General features: G+C 36.2%; 1 protein-coding gene across 2 annotated transcripts; it reads right to left on the bottom strand.

Moving 5' to 3' along the window:
* Window positions 1-12370: 12370 nt before the first annotated feature.
* Window positions 12371-20030, bottom strand: LOC104777475 (DEAD-box ATP-dependent RNA helicase FANCM). 2 transcript variants are annotated; one of them, XM_087506202.1, is made up of 23 exons: window positions 19755-20030; window positions 19381-19681; window positions 19121-19270; window positions 18949-19031; window positions 18734-18848; window positions 18539-18630; window positions 18352-18406; window positions 18150-18271; window positions 17953-18071; window positions 17670-17863; window positions 17416-17546; window positions 17259-17319; window positions 17106-17176; window positions 16972-17021; window positions 16702-16867; window positions 16460-16587; window positions 16025-16357; window positions 15868-15934; window positions 14770-15342; window positions 13849-14301; window positions 13473-13530; window positions 13189-13335; window positions 12371-13103 (listed from the first exon to the last, which is right to left on the bottom strand). In XM_087506202.1, exons 10-23 carry the CDS (start codon window positions 17840-17842, stop codon window positions 12539-12541), a joined length of 2976 nt encoding a protein of 991 aa, XP_087362328.1. In that variant the 5' UTR covers window positions 17843-17863; window positions 17953-18071; window positions 18150-18271; window positions 18352-18406; window positions 18539-18630; window positions 18734-18848; window positions 18949-19031; window positions 19121-19270; window positions 19381-19681; window positions 19755-20030; the 3' UTR covers window positions 12371-12538. The 2 variants fall into 2 exon arrangements, with proteins under 2 accessions (XP_087362328.1, XP_019099377.1); XM_019243832.2 differs by having other exon boundaries at window positions 17953-18066.
* Window positions 20031-20879: the final 849 nt, after the last annotated feature.

Genomic DNA, 20879 nt, shown 5'->3' with positions numbered 1-20879 from the left:
GAATAAGAAAACATTGAATAAAAAAACACTAAAACATAGGTGGTAGCGATCAATTAAATATGAAAACGAGTTAAATTCATTATGATAAAATTGTTTCGTTTTTCTGGTGGTCAAAGAAATGGTTTAGGATATGTGAGGTCATCAGTTTGATTCGCCTCTCCTAGACGTCGAGTTAAATTCATGATTTTTTTTACCATATTTGATTTTATAACACAACTGATTTTTATATATTAAAAATTGTGTTTCTGAAATTTAATTTTTTTCCTTAATACTAATTTTTTTTTTATAAGATAATATTTTATTACCGTCATCAATCATATATAATTTTCATCAAAATATATCAAATAAACCCAAGCTATGTGTGGGTTCAAAACCTAGTTTGCTAAAAAGAATAAGAAACCTATGATACCGGTTCATCTGTCCTCTTTCTACGGGAGATTTTTGTTTTGTTTCTATAAATTCTTTAACCACTCCACGATCTCAAATCTCAAACTGGATTCTCTAAATTTCTTCTCTTCGTCTCCTCTTACAGAGACGTCTAAGACTCATTTAAAGGTAACTCCCTTTCATCTTGATGCTTGGTTTATACTTTATAACAGGAGTTTAGTACTTTTCATTGATTGATTCTCTTATAGATGTTTGATGTTTCTTTGATTTTTTTTTAATAACACTAGGTTTTATAAGACTTTTGAATTTGATTTTGGATGTTACTACTCTACTACTTATTTATGTTTTGGATTTTCTGTTTGATGATTATGTTTTTCTTGCTTATTTTGCTTGATTTAGGTACTTTCATATGATTTTTTACTTATAATTTCATGAAAGTTGATCTAGTTTTTCAATTTATAATTAGGGTACTATAGATATTTATGGGTATTTCGGTTCCAAACGGGTAAAAAAATACTGGTACCGAATCGAAACTACAAAATATCAGATATATTTTGGTATTTCAAAAAATTACCCGAACCAAACCGAATCCAAAAAAACCGAATCGAACCCGAACCAAAATTTCTAAGATACCTGAATTTCACAATTTATAAACCCAAAATACCCGAACCAAACCCGAACATATATCTGAATGCCCAGGACTAGACTTAACAATGTAGTTTATTGGTTCGTAAAAACAATAACATATTTGAAAGAAATTCAGAAAAAAAAATATTTTTTTTTCTTGCTAAAATATGTAAAATATATATATATCTTATTATATAAAGTTGGGTTTTGAAAGTTATCCATTAACAGGATTTTGACACGTGTCAAGTTAATATTTAATAGGAAGGATTTGAGATTATGACAAAAAACAAAAAATTATTTAAAACAATATTAATAATGTAAAAAGATAATTATAAAAAATTACAAAAATTAAACAGTTTTTAAAAACATAATTATAAGGAGATTATATATTTCATAAAATTTGAAATTATAACATATTTATTTATATCTAACTTTAAGTTATTAATTCAACAAAAAATAGAAAAGGGATTAAGGAAAATGTACAGTTAATAATTAATTACTCACTTCTATATAAATATAGACCGTCTCACATTTTTCATCTAACCAAATAATTTATTCAAAAACACTACTTTAAACCAAAACTTTTTAAACCAAAACTTTCTCCTACTTTTTTTTCCAGTTTAGAATAGGTAAGATTAATATGTTGACCAAAAAAAACTGTAAGATTAATATATGCATCTTCTTTTTCTAATACTGTATTTTCTATTTTATTATAGTATTTTATATTGTTTTATTTAATTTATATTATCATCTTTGATTTAAGATTCATATTTTATAGTGCTTATAATTTTCTATTTTATCTTTATTTATGTCAAATTAGTTTTCTTCTAATTTTTCAACCTTGCTTAGTTGGTCATAGACCACTTTTTGTGCAAACATAATTGTTACCATTCATTCAATCCCAAAGGGAGATAAATAGTAGAAGCTCATCAATCTAATAGTTAGATAAATAGACTAATTAAACACAAGCTTACAACAAACATATATATATATATATATATATAGATTGGAAAACATAAATTATTGTTGATAGATCAATAGGAGTTCAGAGACTATGACACCCTGGTTTGCAGATAAATTTATAAGAATTGATTTGGCCACCTATGTTATCAAAGTGCACTTATCTTTTCGATTAATGATACTGAGAGAACTCCAAAGTTGAGTGTGCTTGAGCTGAAGTGGTTTCAGGATGGGTGACTTTTCGGGAAGTGATTGTCAGAAATGTAGGAGTGAGGACAAAATATAGAGAAAGATCATATGGTGATTTGTAGGATCGGTGAACAAGTATTTAAAGCCTCATGCACGTAACAAACCGGGCTATCGGATATGGGTGGGCCAGAAGTAGACGTGGGGCCCACTGAAGAAGGTGGGCCCATGTACTGAGCGGACATGGGGCTCTCTAAGCAAGGTGGCATTCGGGGCCCACTGAGGAAGCTGGGCCCATGGAATGAGAGTGGACATGAGGCTCACTAAGCAAGGTAGCAGTCGGGGCGTTCCAGCTTCTTGACCGTTCTCGGACGTTTTCCCCGCCATTATGTTCTCGGACGTCTTCCCCGTCATCCATACCAGCTCCTTGATCGTTCCTCCTAGGCGGTAGATTGTTAAGGTCACCTAGATTGGGTTCTGGTTCTCCATTGAGCTAACTCTATAGTACCTGAAAATTCAAAAGAAAATCTCAAAGTAAACTAAAAAATAAATGCAAAACTAAAATTTAAAAACTAAAATAAAAGATCGTAGATGATAATCCTAGTCTTAAGCTCGAAAGTGACTTAATAAATCCCCGACAACGGCGCCAAAAAGCTTAATGTATGTGGAATTTCACTTCAATCTTTTACCTCAAAGACCACAAGAATACTACAAGTGCACAGTTGATAGGTAGTAGTATTTCCAAGAGAGTTGTAGATGAACGAACTTCGACGGCTGTGTAGAAGTCTAGGGTCGTTTCTAGGGCTGCTGCTGGAGGCATGGGTGAATAACTAATAGGCACAAAGGAAGCACACTTTGAAACCCTATGTCTTAAAGAGTATTTATAGGGTTTTGTCTTGGATTAGGGTTTGTAAGGGTAAAAGCGTATGCAGGACAAGGGGCGGCGAAAGAAGGTTCTGGACCGTGGGGAAGGCTTAGACTGGGACGCCGTGCTGGTTTCTGTTCAGGCCTTCAACAAAAGCCCATCAGCTGGATGCTTCTCTTTACGTTGGTTTATGATACGTCTCGGTAAATCGAGCATATCTTTCTGATTACTGAACGGATTGACTTGATTCCACATCTAGGAGAAAGATGAATCTTTCAGATTTCCATTACCACCAAGCTCGTCAAAATGTGAGTTCTGGAAATTCTTCAAAATTGTCCCGTACTGTAAAGTTCTGAATCCGTCATGAAACATATTTTTCTTGTATTTTGGTCCTATTTGCTATAAAACCTGTAAAACCTTTTTAAAACCTAAAATACTTGAAATCATGTCAAACTCTTCCTAAATGCATACTAAAACTATAACTAAAATGGGTAAAATAATGATGTTATTAAAATTCAACAACCAAATTCAAACATCATAAAATGTTCTTTCAACTCAATTCTAGCAACCTAACAATAGCTAGACCACGATCACACTCCTCATCGCCTTGATTCCACGATCACACTTTACCTTTACCTGCACCACAAACACAAATTGAGATGCATGAGTATTGTCTACGGTTAGGCTATATACAATGCAAAACATGAATAAAAAGATCGGGATTTCAGAGAAAAAGAAGAAGAACCCTAAGATTTATAAATTTCTCCCAATTCAAAACGACGATGTTTTATTTTATTGGTAATTAGACTTTTTTTGGTTTATAAAAATAAATTTGTATGATATTATCGAGTATTGCTGGGGGATCAACTGGTTACGTCCTACGCTGAGAATGTGTGAGAATGCTTGATCGACCCACGTGAGTGATGATTTCCGACAATTTTTGAGATTTCGATGCCACGTTTGGTTTATAACAATAAATTTGTATGATACTATCAATTATTGTTGTGGGATCAACTGGTTACGTCCTACGCTGATAATGTCTGAGAACGCGGGTTCGACCCACGGGAGTGTGGATTTCTGACAATTTTTTTGCGATTTTGATGGCAAGTTTGGTTTATAAAAGTAAATTTGTATGATACAATCGAGTATTGATGTGGGATCAACTGGTTGTGTCCTACGCGAAATAAGAGTGAGAATGCGTGTTTGACCCACAGGAGTGTGGATTTTTGACAAATTTTTAAGAAGAAAACATAACAAAACGACGTCGTTTTGCGATTTCGATGGCACGTCAATAAACATGTAGATTTTGAGTCAAAATCTCTAACGGTTGACTTAATTCTGGTAACGTGAACTTTAAAATTGGTTCAATTTTATAAATACAGGTACTAAATTTTAATTTTACTATGATACAAATTTAAGTTAGCACTTGTTTATTTATATAGAAAAGATTTCGCACTTTTAGAAAATGTATGGATATGAAATGACCTTTTCTTTATTTCAAGGCCAAGCGCAACTAGATTAGGTAGACCCGTTAACAATAATAATATAATTTTTGTTAAAAAAAATAACTGTTTAGTTCAAATTGAAATTGGCATGTTATCAAATTTGTGATATAAAAAGACACTTTTAAAATTATACATGTTGAAATTGGTGGCCCCATTACCTAGACGTCTCACGTTTGTTTTCATAGGTTATCTACAAATTGGTGGCCCCATTACCTAGACACTTTTGTAACATTTGATTAAGTTTAATCTATGATTTGAGTACACGCTTTATGTTTCATAATAACATTTATAACTTCTTTTGTGACAAGTTTTATGTTCATGATGGCTTCATTAGTTCATTTGGCGCCTCTAGTTTGAAACTTAATTAAGGTTAATCTTTTATAGGCTTATCACAATAAATTGGTATAATTTATTAAATAGTAGAAAAAGGGAAATTCGAACGTTGTATATTTTATCAAATCAGAAGTCGATTATATACTCAAATATTTTAACGAAAATAAATAGTCAAATACTGTTTCGTTACGTCAGAACGAGTCATCAGAACAAGTTATATGATAAGTCACTGACTTTAGCTAAAAACATGTAAAAAGAAATTCAAACCTCGGTGGCTTAGTAGAGCTAAAATTAGCTTTAAGTTTAAAACTTTTCTGATAAAGTTTTTTTTTCTTTCTGATCAAGGTTTTCTTGGGACTCTGCCTCTGTTATTATACATGTGGCTCCGAATAATCTTCATCTTTCTCATGAATAAAGCAACATAGATTCACAATACCACGTAAATAAGATAAATCATAACCTAAAGAGACAAGACATATATATTGGGAAGATTGTTTTCCTTCAATTCACCGTTCGATTTTACCTTTTTTTTTTTTGTTTGAATTACATTTGATTGTATATTTGTCTTCTAATTGAAAATGCGTCCTTTTCTTACCCTTGCTTTCTTTTTTTGTATTCTATATTTTGTATTTTATTTTTAAATAGCCCTTTACAATATTTTTAGAAAACAAAATTTGCTCTGACTCGGAAGTTGTTGGTCTTGGGGCCTATGTGCTCTTAAGTTGAAGGCTTTGAATATGGCTGCTTAGAACAAGTTTTCTAGGAGATGTAAACATCCATCTTACAATCTAATAGGTAATCTAATAGGTATACTCTTACTCTCTATCCATTGAATCCTCTTTATCTATTCTGATAATGACGGAGATTCGTTATAGATTTTGTTCTATTTGAAATCACTTGTTTCGCTTGGGAAGCCTCTTCGAGTCTTGGCTGATAATGATGAGTTCTCCGTTAAAACAACTATTGATGTCTCCAGACTTTGGACTAAATTGGTTGTTTGTTTGCCATATTGTAACTATTGTTCCCATAGAACTCATAATTTCTCATTAAAATAAGGATAGTTTTAGTTAAAATTGAGTTTCAAACGAAAACAAAACTTAAAATTGTACCAAACTAATTTAGCTTCATATATACTCATTTTGTATTTAATCATTATATTTTACATATTTAAGGGAAAAGAAGAAACTTGTTGTGCTACCAGCATCTAGTCATATGAAAACAAAGAAGAACGCGAATCTAAAGCTAAGGATCGACTATTGATTTAGTTAAATTAAAATTTCGTTTGCAATAATTCAGCAGATTGCTTCTTCCACAAGCAATTAATCCTTTAGGGTGATATAATCATAAACTAACATAACATAACCAAAATCCAAATGATAAACGTACGTAACCAACATCCAAATAAACTTAACATTATAAATCTCGGGATTCTAACAAAGCATAAGCAGACAAGCATCCAAATCATATAAACTAACATAATAGAGATATAAAGTTCCAAACCAGCTAAAAAGCGATATGTCTCATGGTTTTTAATTTCTAACTGCAAACCGCTTCCCACTCTCCGAACTTCTAAACTCAAAATACCTGCAGAAAACAAAATTAAGAAAAAAACAAATTTATCAAAATTGTCAACATTAATTATATTCATGTACAACAAAAACAAATATATATATTTGATAGAATAGAATAATAATACATACGATTAGATCAATAAAATGAGTTATGAGTTTGCGTTCACAACGGACGCGTACGATTTCCGTGTTCCCGGATGACTCTTGGAACTCCCAAAATGGTGTTCCATCCCTTCGGTCTCTATCACGTCCTGTGAGAAGCATGTAGTGACCGAACCGTCCAAGATTTTCTGCAAATGCGACCTCTGCTGCAGTTGGATTATAAATTCTACCAAATCAAAAGAACTATAAACTTGAAAGATTAAAGAACAACTTTTCTTTATTGATTTAGAAACTTCTCAAAAATAAATCTCTTTCTTTCTTAGGTCTTATGGAACATCTTTCCATGACCTCTTATTTATATAGATCTTAGCAACCCCTAAATCTATATGGAAAAGGAAAACTTACAAAACTTCTAATATTTAGACCTTATTTGTATTTCCTATTTTCTATCTCTTCTAGCATCTTCTAGGAAGAGATTACTTAGTCTCCAAGTCTTGGAATTATCCAACATTCTTCCCCTTAATTCCAACTTGAACTTCAGGAAGCTTTGTCTCAACAACTCCGATTAGACTTCTCATTTCTTTAAACTTTATTCTTGCTAACGGCTTAGTAAGGATGTCCGCCTTCTGCTCCACACTGGGTACATACTCCACTTCAATCTGTTCGTTTTCTATGCATTCTCGAAAGAAATGGTACTTTGAGAGTATGTGTTTGCTCCTTCCATGAAACACCGGATTCTTGGTTAAAGCAATGGCCGACTTGTTGTCGATCTTTAGTATAACCTTCTTGTCAATACAAAGAACCTCTTAACTCCTTGAACCATATAGCTTGCTTTGCGGCTTCCGTCGCTGCCATAAACTCTGCTTCACATGAGGATAATGCGACGGTGGGTTGCTTTTGTGATGTCCAAGTGATTGGCGACGAACCGAAGTAGAACATATGACCTGAAGTACTTCTCCCATCATCGACATTGATATTGTGACTACTATCCCTATATCCTATCACTCTCTTTGATCCGTCTCTCCTAAAATGCAAACCAAGGTTAGTTGTTCCTTTCACATACCTTAACACATGTTTGAGAGCTTTTCCATGTGACTCTCTCGGACTTTGCATGTGTCGGCTTAGAACTCCAACTGCGAATGCCATGTCCGGTCTTGTGTGAAGTAAATATCTCAGACACCCTATGGCTCTTCTGTAACTGGCTGCATCGATCTCAGGTTCGTGTTCTGCTTTAGAGAGCTTCAAGTTTGACTCCATCGGCACATGAGTCAAATTACACGACTCCATCTTAGTGTCATTAAGGATCCCATGTGCATACCCTTCTTGTTTTATCATGATCCCATCTTCTCCTTGAAACACTTCGATACCAAGATAATATGTTAGCATGCCTAGATCCGACATCTCAAATTTCCTTGACATATCTTCCTTGAATTGTTCAATAACCTTGCGTGAAGTTCCCGTTACGAACAAATCATCAACATAGATTGCCACTATCAAGATTTCTTTCTCATTCTTCTTGAGATATACCGATGGCTCCTTGACACACCTTTTAAAGTTCATCTCCTTTAGAACTTGATCAAGTTTTGTATTCCATGCTCTTGGGGCTTGTCGTAAACCATATAGTGCCTTACAAAGTTTATACACTCGATCTTCTTTTCCCTTATTCTCGAAACCTTTAGGCTGTGCTACATAAACTAACTCCTTTAGTTCACCATTTAAGAAAGCGGTTTTGACGTCTAGGTGATGTATTTCCCACCCACTTGTTGCTGCGATAGCTATTAGGAGTCGTATAGTCTCTAGCCTTGCTACTGGAGCAAAAGCTTCTTCGAAATCTATCCCTTGTTGTTGTACATAGCCTTTCACCACAAGTCTTGCCTTGAATTTACTCACCGTTCCATCCGCTTTTCTCTTAATCTTGTAAATCAACTTCAGTCCTATGGGTTTAACACCAATCGGTTTATCTACGAGCTCCCATGTCTCGTTTCTTACAATCGAATCTAGCTCAGCTTTCATTGCGTCAATCCACTCCTTTTGATGTTCTGCTTCAAGAAAGTTTTCTGGTTCTCCGTCAATCGTAAGAAGCAGTCTTCCACTTTCTTGATCTGCAAGTAACACACAGTCATTAAGATAAGCTGGTCGTCGTATGACACGACCGTATCTCGTTGTTACTTGTTGATTTTCAGCTCCATGATTCACGCCATTGTCACCCTGCTCTGCTTCTTCCTCCTCTTGGTTCATAGGATCTTGATCTGGATCATGATAGTCATTGTTTTCATCATTCCCCTGTCCATCTCCATTTTCTATGAATCCGCCATGAGAAAGCTTGAACATTCCTGGTGCTTCATCAGTTTCATTTTGAGGAGACCAGTCCCAAGCTTTTTTCTCGTCAAATACTACATCTCTACTAACCGTTATCTTTCTTGTGAGTGAATCATATAGACGATATGCCTTAGAACCCGGTTTTGTTCCGAGATTGATCACACTTCTTGACCGATCATCTAGCTTCTTTAAATGTGGTCTGGTGATCTTGACGTGAGCTACACATCCAAAAACCCTTAAGTGCTCGATATTTGGTTTCTTGGACCATAAGCTCTCATACGGTGTTTAACCTTGTAATGCCTTTGTTAGAACTCGGTTGATAAGATACGTTGAATGACGTACGATTTCTCCCCACATATCATTCGGAACCTTATTGCTTTAAGTAAGCTTCTGGTCATCTCCATTAATGTGCGATTCCTTCTCTCAACCACACCATTTTGTTCTGGCGTATATGGTGTGGTTAAGTGCCTAGAAACTCCATTCTCTTCGCAAAATCGATTGAAGTCAGTAGAAGTGAACTCTCCTCCTCTATCGGTGCGAAAGGTTTTAATGTCCTTGCCGGTTTGTTTCTCCACAAATTCTTTAAACCTTTTGAACCGATCGAACGCTTCACTCTTATCCTTTAACAACATTGTCCACATATATCTCGAGAAGTCATCTATTAAAACAAACACGTACCGGTTGTTTGCTAGTGTTGGTGGTGATATTGGTCCGCACAGATCTCCGTGAACCTACTCTAACACTTGTGTTGCACGGTAAGTTGCTTTGATTGGGAACGTGTGTCGGGTTTGCTTCCCGGCTAGACATGCATCACATACGTTCATCTCACGTAATACTTGTGGCATTCCCACGACCATATCTTTTCTCACCATATTGTTCATGACACCAACACTGATGTGACCTAGCCTCGCATGTCAAGTCCATGTAGCTTCTTCTTCTTGAATTGAGAGACACTTCTGAAAGCTGATCTCCAGCGGCGTTTTGTAGAGGCGGTTTGGCGACCTTACAACTTGAACTAGTAGTTGTTCGTGCGAATCACTTAAGGTCAACTTGTTTCCCTTCATCTTTACTTCACAACCATTCTCTGTTGCTTGTCCAAGGCTGATGATGTTGTGTTTTAAATCCGGTATGTAATATATTTCTTTGAGAGCTCTTCTTTCACCCGACTTGGTCACAAAGACAATTGAACCTTTCCCGATAATGTTTACATACGACCCATCACCAAACTTTACTCGCCCCTTGATGTTTTCATCTAAACTTGAGAAAAACTCTTTGTTTCCCGTCATATGGTTGCTTGCGCCGTTGTCGAGATACCAAACACTTGCGGTGTTAGTATCGTAGTTATCAGGAAACACTTTATCTTCGTTCAAGAACACCACTTCATGAACGTAGAGGGCTTCAGCTTCTTGAGTCTCGTTTAGGTTTGTTTCATGGTGTTGCAGAGGCTTATCGGGGCATCTTGAAGCATAGTGACCCGACTTGTCACACCTCCAACATACGACTTTTGTAAGATCTTTCTTCTTTTGATCCTGTTCTGAGTTTCTCCTCCTTTATTTTGACCGTTAAATGTACCTCGGCCTCGCCTCTGCCTCTACCAAAACTTCCTCTTCCGATAAAAACTTCTTCACAAGTTTTGTGTCATCGATTGCTTCTCCTAGGGAGGCTGATTGAGCAGCAAGTCCTGACATCTTCCCTACATACTCATCTACCGACTATGAATCTCCCATCGTTACCCGATCTAACTCTGCTTTTAGAGTTTGAAGTCTTGCTTCTTTCACCCGGTCTGCTCCCTGGTGACGAGACTTGATAGCTTCCCATAGGTTCTTTGCTGAATTTTTCTCTCCAATCTGCAAAATCAACGTCTCTGGAATCAACTGGAATAACAGAGCAATCGCCACATCGTTCATCTTCACGTCGGCGGAGCCTGGCTCTATTGTGTCCCATACTTCGCTGACCCGTAGCATGATCTTCATACGCATCGACCAAACTGTGTAGTTTGTCGATGTTAACATCGGACACTGGATCAAAGGTGACCCAAGGTCTTTGGATCGTTGTGGTGGATTGCTGTCTCCCATGCTTGAGAACAAGGCTTCTTTAACCACCGTCTTCTGCACAAGCTCTGATACCAATTCAAATCAAAAGAACTATGAACTTGAAAGATTAAAGAACAACTTTTTTTTATTGATTTAGAAACTTCTCAAAACTAAATCTCTTTCTCTCTTAGGTCTTATGGAACATCTCTCCATGACCTCTTATTTATATAGATCTTAGCAACCCCTAAATCTATATGGAAAAGGGAAACTTACAAAACTTCTAATATTTAGACTTTATTTGTATTTCCTATTTTCTATTTCTTCTAGCATCTTCTAAGAAGAGATTACTTAGTCTCCAAGTCTTGGAATTATCCAACATTCTACCCTGTGTAAACAAACAAAAGAAAAACAAGAATTAGCTTAGTAAAAAAAACTTACAAGGCATATACTCTTTTACAAGAAATATAGGTACGGACGTTCTGTACTGCCTCGACGTAAGAACTGCACATGGGGATTCTCGCGGCAACAGAATTCATTCGAAGCAAGTTCATCGGAGTTTCTTCAAAAAAAGAGGAGCCAGCCGCTGCTCCGTACTGGTAAATGTAGTTGCGCAAGGAATGGATGCGCAAATCATGAATGCGGAAACGTGGTGCCCAGAATGTTATTCCTGGTTCTGAGTTCAGAGCAAATGTGAGAGGGCAGTCATGTTCCAAGACTGTTCCGTATCGAAGCATGTACTCACGTACGGTCCATATATCGTAAATAGCACCCGTCGATGATAGCAAATGTCTTGGCATGTAGTTGATTAACTCATGGATGGACAGATAGAATTCGTGATGTAGGTGTTTTTATTGCCGAATTATTGAAATTGCCCAACAAACGTCAATTCTTTGATAGAGGCGAGGGGAAAGTACTTGTGGATAAATGTTTCTCCATGTCATGCAGAGATCCTAAATTTAAAACATTAAAAAACAAAAAAAATGTGAATCAAAAGTTGACAAAGTGTGAAATTTAAGGAAGGACAAGCATAGCATCCGGGAACCATACCATTTCTGGGAAGTGGAAACTGAAATAAAAAGGAAGAGGATATAGCTAGTGAGAGAGGAGAGTGCGAGAGTGAGAGAGGAGAGTGCGAGAGTTAGAGAGTGAGAGTTAGAGAGTGAGAGAGTGAAGGTAGAGTGAGAGAGTGAGAGAGTTAGAGAGTGAGAGAGTGAAGGTAGAGTGAGAGAGTGAAGGTTTGATGGGAAATGTAAAGGAAGGCTAAAAAATAAAAAGAATGGAGTGATTAAATCTATATTTGCAGGTTATGTGAGAGAATGATTTTATTTACTTTTATGTCTCGTATTAGAATGATTTCATCGCACCTTAGGTTGGAGTTGCTCTAACAACAGTTATTTACCATCGGTTTAAGTATATTTTAAGTTGCTATGTTCAATGTAGTCGTGTGTATGTGTCATTACTTCAAAGATTTGAGACATCAACTTTGATTTAACCATGTGCTTTGGCTTATGCACTATATTTGATTAGATTATACATAAACTTAATACACCACATACATCCAAATGTCTATACTCTACTGTCTAACTCGTCATCACCATCTCCATTGTCAATCTATACACATAATTTATTATCTATGTATTGGAAGAAGAATCACCACAGACCAAGATCAAAAGATGGCGCATCTTTCTCCACAGCATCACTCCTCTGCTTGCCTTGATGAGGTATACGCGTTGCATGTTCCTTCTCTTTTGCTTCTGACCTCTGTTTCGACAATAACAATGTGGCTTGTGCTTCCATGGCATCAAAGTCTAGTGTCGCGAAGAATGCATCATCATCATCATCGTCACCATTGTGCTCTAATGCACCTGCATTGCTTCTCACGCCTTCAAAGCTTTCCTTCTCGGTGGCTTGTGCATGAGCTGCAAACTTGCTTTCTAAGTTAATCACGGGGGCATTCCCCGAGTTGCATAAGCTGAATTTCCTTTTCCGGCTGTCTGATGAGATTTGTACTACCGAAAAGTTTCCTATCACCATTGCATCCTGGTTTGACTCAGAGTTTGTTGTTTGTGGGGTTCGAAGAGAAGACAATGATTTATCTGAGTCGCTTCTGCTCTCATTTATTCTCTTCAAAGGTCCAGCAGAATAGGGACTCGGACTTGATGCGGCTAAATAACGAAATCTCGCCGGTAATGGTGACTGGCTGAGAAGAGAACGTCTGTGGAAGGATACCTTGTGATTTTTAGTAAGCTCATTGACTAATTTACTCATAAAGGAGACAGATATTTTCAGTCCTAATATACCTGTAAACGGCCATCATGTCAACTTTACCAGACTCAGCTTGAGTATTTGCCGTAGGCATTGTCCCATCATCTATGAAACTATCTTCAAATGAATCTCCAGTCACATCTTCGTTCTCATCAGCAGACATTTCTGCTCCTGAAGAGACCCTGATCAAAATAGAGAGGTTTGAAACTAAACATCAACTTTGTATCTAGAATATCTCCTTTTGTTAAGTTGCCTCTCGTTGTTTTGTGAAAGTAAAAGAAAGATTATCAGGTGTTTTTTAGATTAGATTATAACTTACTCCGCTTCTGCATCAATAAATACTCTGGCATCATCATCCACGCTCATCTTCTTCTTACCTGAAATTTAAAACACAGAGCAACAAAGCAGCAATCATTCAAACATGTCTGTGTGATAAGTGTTTCAACTTTCGACTCTCTCAGCACATCGAGACTTTTAATTAACGCAGATGCTTGTTAGAAAAACTCATTGTTTAATTGAAAACATCTTCTTCTACCAGTGCACAAGCAATAGAAGAAAGTGTAAAATCCAACTCTCACACTTTCAATTCACTTTAACACCGGCAACATTCTATTCTAGTTACAATAAGATCTTATGGGTCTACTCACCAAACCAATTGGTATAATATAATATATATTTTGGTCATTTTAAGTTACCTCTAATTTGCTTATCACTGCGAGAGCGAGATCTCATAGGGTTTGCGTCTGTAATTCCAGGATTATTCTCCTTGACAGCACTCGAGCAATCTCCAAGTCTTCGTAGTCTCTTCAACTTGCGAGGCTGTCGAAGAGTTTCTGACTTTTCTCCAGAACCCACCCGCCAATCTTTGCTAGCGCTGCTGTTTGTGTTTGTGAGATTCGCCAAGGGAGTTCTCCACTCCTCAGGAACGAGAGAAACATCCAAACATTCTGTTCCATTGGCCAAACAGTCCTCCTTTTGAGGAGTTCTGACCTCATTGGTCTTTAACGCAGTGTGATAATCGCTGCGTTTATGATGAACATTTGTCCCAGGGAAAGAAGGCTCTTCTGCTAATTCATTACTAAACCTCATGGGTGAAGAAATCTTAGGAAGATCAAGGTCTTCTTCTCTTCTCGCTTCTTCTGCAACTCCTACAGCATTATTTCCAAATATTTTAAAGACGGGTTAGAAAATCTTTACAGATCAAAGTAAATAAGTTTCCAAATTTTTTAAATATGGTTCAAATTTCGGATGTTTTCATTGTTTTCCGAGTCCTGTTCTCGTGGAGGTTACTATTGCCTGAAATATAAAAAACTATTTAACAGAGCTTAACTACAACATTCCATTAATTCCACTCATCCACATCAATAAATTAAAATTTTGTAAATCCAGATTTCTCTAACTTTTTCATAGAACTTTACGTATATAAAAAATTTCTTTACTATACTTATACAGTAACACCAAAGCTCTGTGGTTGCAGCCAATTGCATCCACAATTCCAAGCACTATGATTGATGCATCCAATGTATTGGGACTCAAAGGCGGATGCAAACATTGGTAGCTATCTAGTTATATTTCCACCTCTAACACATACTAAATGTTCAAAATATAACACTAACCTTGGTCATAGACGGGTGACTCTGGAACAACGCCACTCTTGATAAAATTAGTGAGCCTTGGACTAAGCTCCAAATCCTCACAGTCATCTTCATCCGATGATAGCACAATTTCTCCAACACAATTCTCGACATCACCTTTACCTACATCGGTGGAATGCCCTTTCACAAGGCTACAAGTCTCTAGTGGCTCATTGGCACCGTCTGGCGAGGATCTTTGCCTTAACTTGCATGAAATATTATTATCTTGCCGTTTTTTTGTGGAAGTATCTATCGGAATCGGACCAAAGTCAATGTGCGATCTATTCAGGAAAGATTGTTGTTTTTCTGTTTGAGCACAAGGCATATATTTTGACGCTGGTAGATTAGAAAAGAAAGAAAGAGGAACCGGCATTACGAAGACCTTCCCCAGAGTATCAACGGATGCACATTCGGAACTGAAAAGATAACGGTGTGTGAGTGAAGATTCTTCGTAATCTTTCTCTGTAGTCTCTAAGGTGCTTGTGGGAGATTCAACTATTTGTTTTGCGTTTCTCTGTGATGTGTTGACTTCCCAGTCACAGAAAGAGGGTAAATCTGCCCATAAATACAGTAGATATACATTAGCACTCCAGTTATTATTTGACAAAATATAGCTTATGTAAGCATATATACAATACATCTGAAATAGAATATATACGAAAACAAAAACCAAAAAGACTATTTTAGGATATACTCTCTGCTCTCTTAGGTGATAATATCTTCCTAAATGGTCTTGGATATAGTATGAACATACTTTTTTATAAAGCACCATGTCATTTCTCACAAACCCAAATGAAATTGTCACTAATGTATAGGACTAGATGCTTATAGACTTCGATCAAATCACTTATGGCCTGGTCGATAGTGGGGCTAATAACACACTCTAAACACGAGAAGCTGCAGTATTACTATAGCTTATAAGCCTAGAGAAACCCTACTAGCTCATAGCTTATATAAACCTATAGACCTCCTACTAGCCGATAACTTATGAAGTTTACCGACCTCCTACTAGCTGGTAGTAATTATATCCATGCAACTGTTAGAATAGGTACTTCAGCAAAATCACGAGACTAAATATACCTTTCGGATCATCACCAACCCTCAGACCTGTGTCAAACTCCTCTCTTTCACCCAAAGGAGCTCCAAACTAATAGAGTACGTGAATCCACATAAGTAAACAGTGAATTTCACAAAAGGCATGGAAAGACTAAATTTATACCGGGATTATAAACCACACCTCAGTGAAGAAACTTTTACTCTGCTCTGAAATAGTTGCCTCTTGGAAATGCTGCATAGCGTCAATTAACAAGCCTGTTTGACGTGAGTGCATTACTTTGTGCACTTTGGATGGCGATATCTGGAAGTGAGGGAACGCAATCAAGGACAGTCTCAACTTTTCCTCATCGGTTTCGTAATACTTGGCGAGCATATCCGTCTCTGCAGATGTAAGTTTTTTCTTGAAAGCTGGGGTCTCAGTGGCATATTCATCTTGTAGTTTCTTTCCACGTGGAATAAATTGCTTGATTGAAAACTTAACATGCTGAACCTCTGGCTTATAAATATGGGGAATCTGTAATTAATACATGACAAGGATATGTTATTAGAAGTAACTGAAGCAAAAAGGTAAGGAAAACGAAGTATTAAAAAAGAAAGAGCTTTTAACAGCGCCTACCATCCTTGGACTCGGATGAAAATTAAAACTATTTGTTCCTCCATTCCGCATGTGCTTTTTAATGGCCCGTCCATTTGCTTGCTTTCGCATATAGCTGTTCTTTTCTGACCCTTCACAAGCAAGAACTAGTAAAGGCTAGTCAAGGAATGGCATAATAGCTTTCCAATGAAAAGGTGATACTGCAAAGATTTGTAATGGAAGAATCAATGAGAAGTGCATAAATCAAGCGAGCTGAAGGATATCAACTCGACCATTATTTTTCCTTCCGGTTCTTCCCATCCGTTGAATCATCCTTAGAGGGGATACATTAGCATCAAAACATATAACTAGGTCGACTTCCATGATATCCAAGCCTTCTTCGCCAATAGATGTTGCAACAATAACATTGAACCCACCAGCTCTAAATTTCTATTGAAAAACAAGTATATCATGCAGAAGATAAATCATCAGTGACTCAGTGTGATACATCAAAGTTTATTTTCATGAAATCCGATAAAGGGAAACAGACGTACCTCCAAAACTGCCTGCTGAACTTTTTGCGACTGCCCTTTCAGTGTCTTACCTGCAAGAAACATACATTGTTACAGCTATAAATGATAATTCCGTGTAACTGAAAGTTTCACAAGTAAAAATCAAAGTAACAAACCTGAACTTTGGCCAATAAACTCAGTTGCTTTGACCAGATCTCCAATATTACTTAAGGCGTCCATTATGTCTCTAAAGATAAATGTAATCCAGTGAATGCATAGAAGAAACATGATGGGCGAGTAAAAGGAACACAACCGACAATTATACAGACCTTACGCTTCCTCTAAAATTTGAGAAGATTATGACCCGTGATGTCCTCGGATCTTTCACTTCTGCAGCCATAGAATAAGATCATAACAATGTTCAATTGTAAGTTAACAACTGAGAACTAACATCAACTCCAGATCAAAATTAAAAAGAATACTTACTGAAATGATCAACTAGTATTTCTAACATCTTCGAAAGTTTTGGGCTTGGTGCTCCATGTGACAACCTTTGCTGCATCAAAAGCTTTGTCTTCCAAATATCTTCATTCTTACTCATCAGCCTAGCAAATGGCCTGGCAAGGTGATAGTTTTAGAGAAACTTATTTGACTATTCTCTTGATATTAAAAGCTATTATACCTAAACCCAGTGAAGGCATCCCAACAAATCAGTTCAACAGAAGAAAGTAAGAGCATACCCTTCTCGCAGTTTCTCTTCTAGCATCTCATACGCTGGTCTTATTCCATGACTAGAGAGGAGCTTACGAATGTGATAAAGAGTGATAAGAGCTGAAAAGCAAGCTTCTACATCTCCGTGATTTACATGGGGAAGGCCTGGTAGAGGTGCTTGACGAAATGTATCCCTTGCCATAAGTACTTCATGTGGACTTAACTGTCAAACATGAGTTGGTGTTTGCGTGGATAAGAAAATGTGAGCACTGACGCTAATGGTTAAACAGATATAAGGATTGAGGCACATACCGTTTGATAATCCCTATTGAATTTAACCCCAAAGTTTTTAAGCCTGGCTGCATATGGACGTATAACATCAAATAGGCGTTTGGATACATCATCTGCATCTTGCCCCAAGGGAACCTGCTCTGCCAGAAAGATGCTAAAATTATTAGACATGAATTTGGAGAGCAACACGATTGGAAAATGCAGAAACCAGACTGAACCTCGATTAGCTCTAATTTTCTGTCGTGGACATAAGGGCAAACATCATGGTCACTCTCATTTCGATATTCAAGTGTGGATATCTGCAAATTATCAATGATACCCTGGATGGCCTGTGTCTTTGCTGAAAATAACATTACCGTTAATGGGTGCCGAAATATAATAACCTCCACCACCAAAAAAAAATGAAAGTCAATCACTTACATCCAGGAGTTGCAGTAAGGGCCAGTATTCTCAACTGTATTGGTACCGCCATCAACTAAAAGTTAAGGGAATTAGTTGGTACCTTCACATTGATCATTTTTTTAACATTTACGAAGAGAAAGAAAAGAAACACATAGAGATGCTCCAAGATATAAGCAAAGGAAAGTTACTTAAAAGAACAACAAACCTCACGAACTACAACACAATAAGAATAATTCCCTAAAGCTCGATGTGCCTCGTCGATCACCAAGCAAACCAAGTATTTAGTAAGACAGGTTCCTGAAAGAGACGGTTACTGTGATCAAATGGTAATTTGAATACAAATTAAATAAGCATAAAGAGATTTCTGCTCAACATTTTGATAGAATAACCCGAGTATCACCTGACTGTATATCCTTCTCAAGCACTTGTGGAGTAACAAAGAAAACCCTTTTGCTTTTCCACAAGAAGGCTCTTTTCGAAGGGCATGTCTGACCCGTCAAGTCAATAGTCCATTCCTGCAATCAATTCAATCCACATTTTCTCAGAAATATCTCTACAATTCTAATAAAGAAATAATCAGATTCTCAATATATCTGTTTAAAGAGAATGACATACTTGTGGTATTCCCACAATATTATGACACGCCTCAATCTGCTGCATCACAAGAGGCCTAGAAGGTGCTGCAAAAACAATTTTACCTAGGAATAACAACAACAACAACAACAAGAGTTACATTTCTAAATCAGTAAAGCAAAGAGATTGTAAGAGCTATAAGTGTTTTTTTTACCTTGTGGAAACCATCTGAAGTAATTATACATAACAACTGCAGCTATAAGCGTTTTGCCAAGCCCCGTAGGCAAAGCCACCAATGTGTTCGAAAACAAAGCAGTCTTCGTTATAGCAAACTGATAATCTCTAAGAGGAACACTCCCATTCACTTAAAATACCCAAAACAAAAAGAAAAAACAAAAAACGCATTATTCATCACCATAACACAAATTACAAAGATATATAACAAAAATCATAAAAGTTACAATCTCAACAAACCTGGATAAATCCAAGTTTTAGCTGTCTCAGGATCAATCCCAACCAAAGGACTGTTGTCATTACCACACTCAAAATTGGGCTCTGAAACAACTTGATTCTCCGGTTTATTCTCGGTTCTTCCTATGAATCTATCGAGAGTAGATTGTCGTTTCGCAGGAGGCTTAGTGCCATTTCCCGTAATTGGTGGATGAGCCAAAGGAGTGAAATGGGACGAAGAAGAAGAAGAAGAAGGAGGAGGAGGAATTGAGGTTTTCAGACAAGCCAAATCGATTTCTTTAACTGCTGCTTCCCAATCGAACTCCTGCAATTGAAAACCCACAAGTTGAAAAATCGATTCAAAAAAAAAAAAAACCCCAGAAAGAGATTTGACTCACTTCGTCTTCTTCGATGGTGTCTATTGGAACCCTAGATCCCATTTTCTGGGAAAATCAAATTCACTGTACGGAATCAAGCTTTTGGTTTTGAAATCTACACTGTTTTGTGATTTTCGCATGAATTTTGAGGTTTCAGATTTGTAGGTTCAGTGGGGTTTGTCGTCGTTCTTTGGAAGAAACCCTTTTGACGAATCGACAGAGAGATTGGCGGGCAAATTTCGGAAAAGAAAAAGATGCAAAAAAAATTTACAAACCAATTTTTAATTTTAGATAGGCAAATTAATTTATTTATTGGGGATGTTAAATCATATCATTTTGGGATGATTTTTTTTTTCTTTTTTCTTTTTCCACATATCTCTTAATTTGAATTGGTGAGATTATCTAAAATAGAATTCAAAATCCAACAACTAGCCATACATTTGTCTTATAAAAAAATTAATTCATGAATTTATATGATAATAATAGTTTGAAAAGTGCCATCAATATCAATAGTTACTTCTATTCGTTGTAATTTTTCGTAAATTGATTTTTTTTTTTTTTAGAAAAACAAAAACACACCATCTATGTAGCGTTTTCTCTTCGTTAGATTTTCTTTTAAAAAAATATCTATTATCTATAGTCAAAAAAAAATTTAATAAAATTAAAACATCATCAACAGTCGCGTTTTTTCGTCCTAATCTTTCATGGAACATTTTTTTATAAAATGGTTTCCACAGTTGTGTTAATAAAGTTGCATATGTTCCATTTAGAGTAGTGTCTACTACACTTTTGTTTTCTAACACAAAATTTTTCCCTTTATGATGAATCAAAATAATATAAAATTGAATACTCAACATTTTAATTTACTCTATAAACTATTTATTAACATATAGCATTTTAAGTTTGAAGAAGTTCCTCTTATTCTAGATCTAACTTGAAGAATTTAGAATGACTAATAATAAGACTTTTGGTCAATTTTAAATATAAAATTCTAATTTGAAAATGCAAACATTTTTTCCCCCAGACGAATTATATAGTGAATTTTTCAAATTAAATATTTTGTATGGTAATAGAGATTTTTTTTTTTTACATAAAAGCAGTATATTTGGGTTGCATACAACATAATTTAGATGATGCATTAACAAT

This window comes from Camelina sativa, chromosome 3, assembly GCF_030686135.1.
Source record: "Camelina sativa cultivar CO46 ecotype springtype chromosome 3, ASM3068613v1".
Lineage (NCBI taxonomy): Eukaryota > Viridiplantae > Streptophyta > Magnoliopsida > Brassicales > Brassicaceae > Camelina > Camelina sativa.
This window is presented reverse-complemented; position numbering and strand designations above follow the sequence as displayed.

Coding starts and splice junctions, on each gene's coding strand:
- LOC104777475 (XM_019243832.2), bottom strand. CDS start 19,796: ATGGGATCTAGGGTTCCAATAGACACCATCGAAGAAGACGAA. Junction 18,407..18,538: donor ATTGTGTTGTAGTTCGTGAG/GTTTGTTGTTCT, acceptor CTTAACTTTTAG/TTGATGGCGGTACCAATACA. Junction 18,067..18,149: donor GAAAATTAGAGCTAATCGAG/GTTCAGTCTGGT, acceptor CTGGCAGAGCAG/GTTCCCTTGGGGCAAGATGC.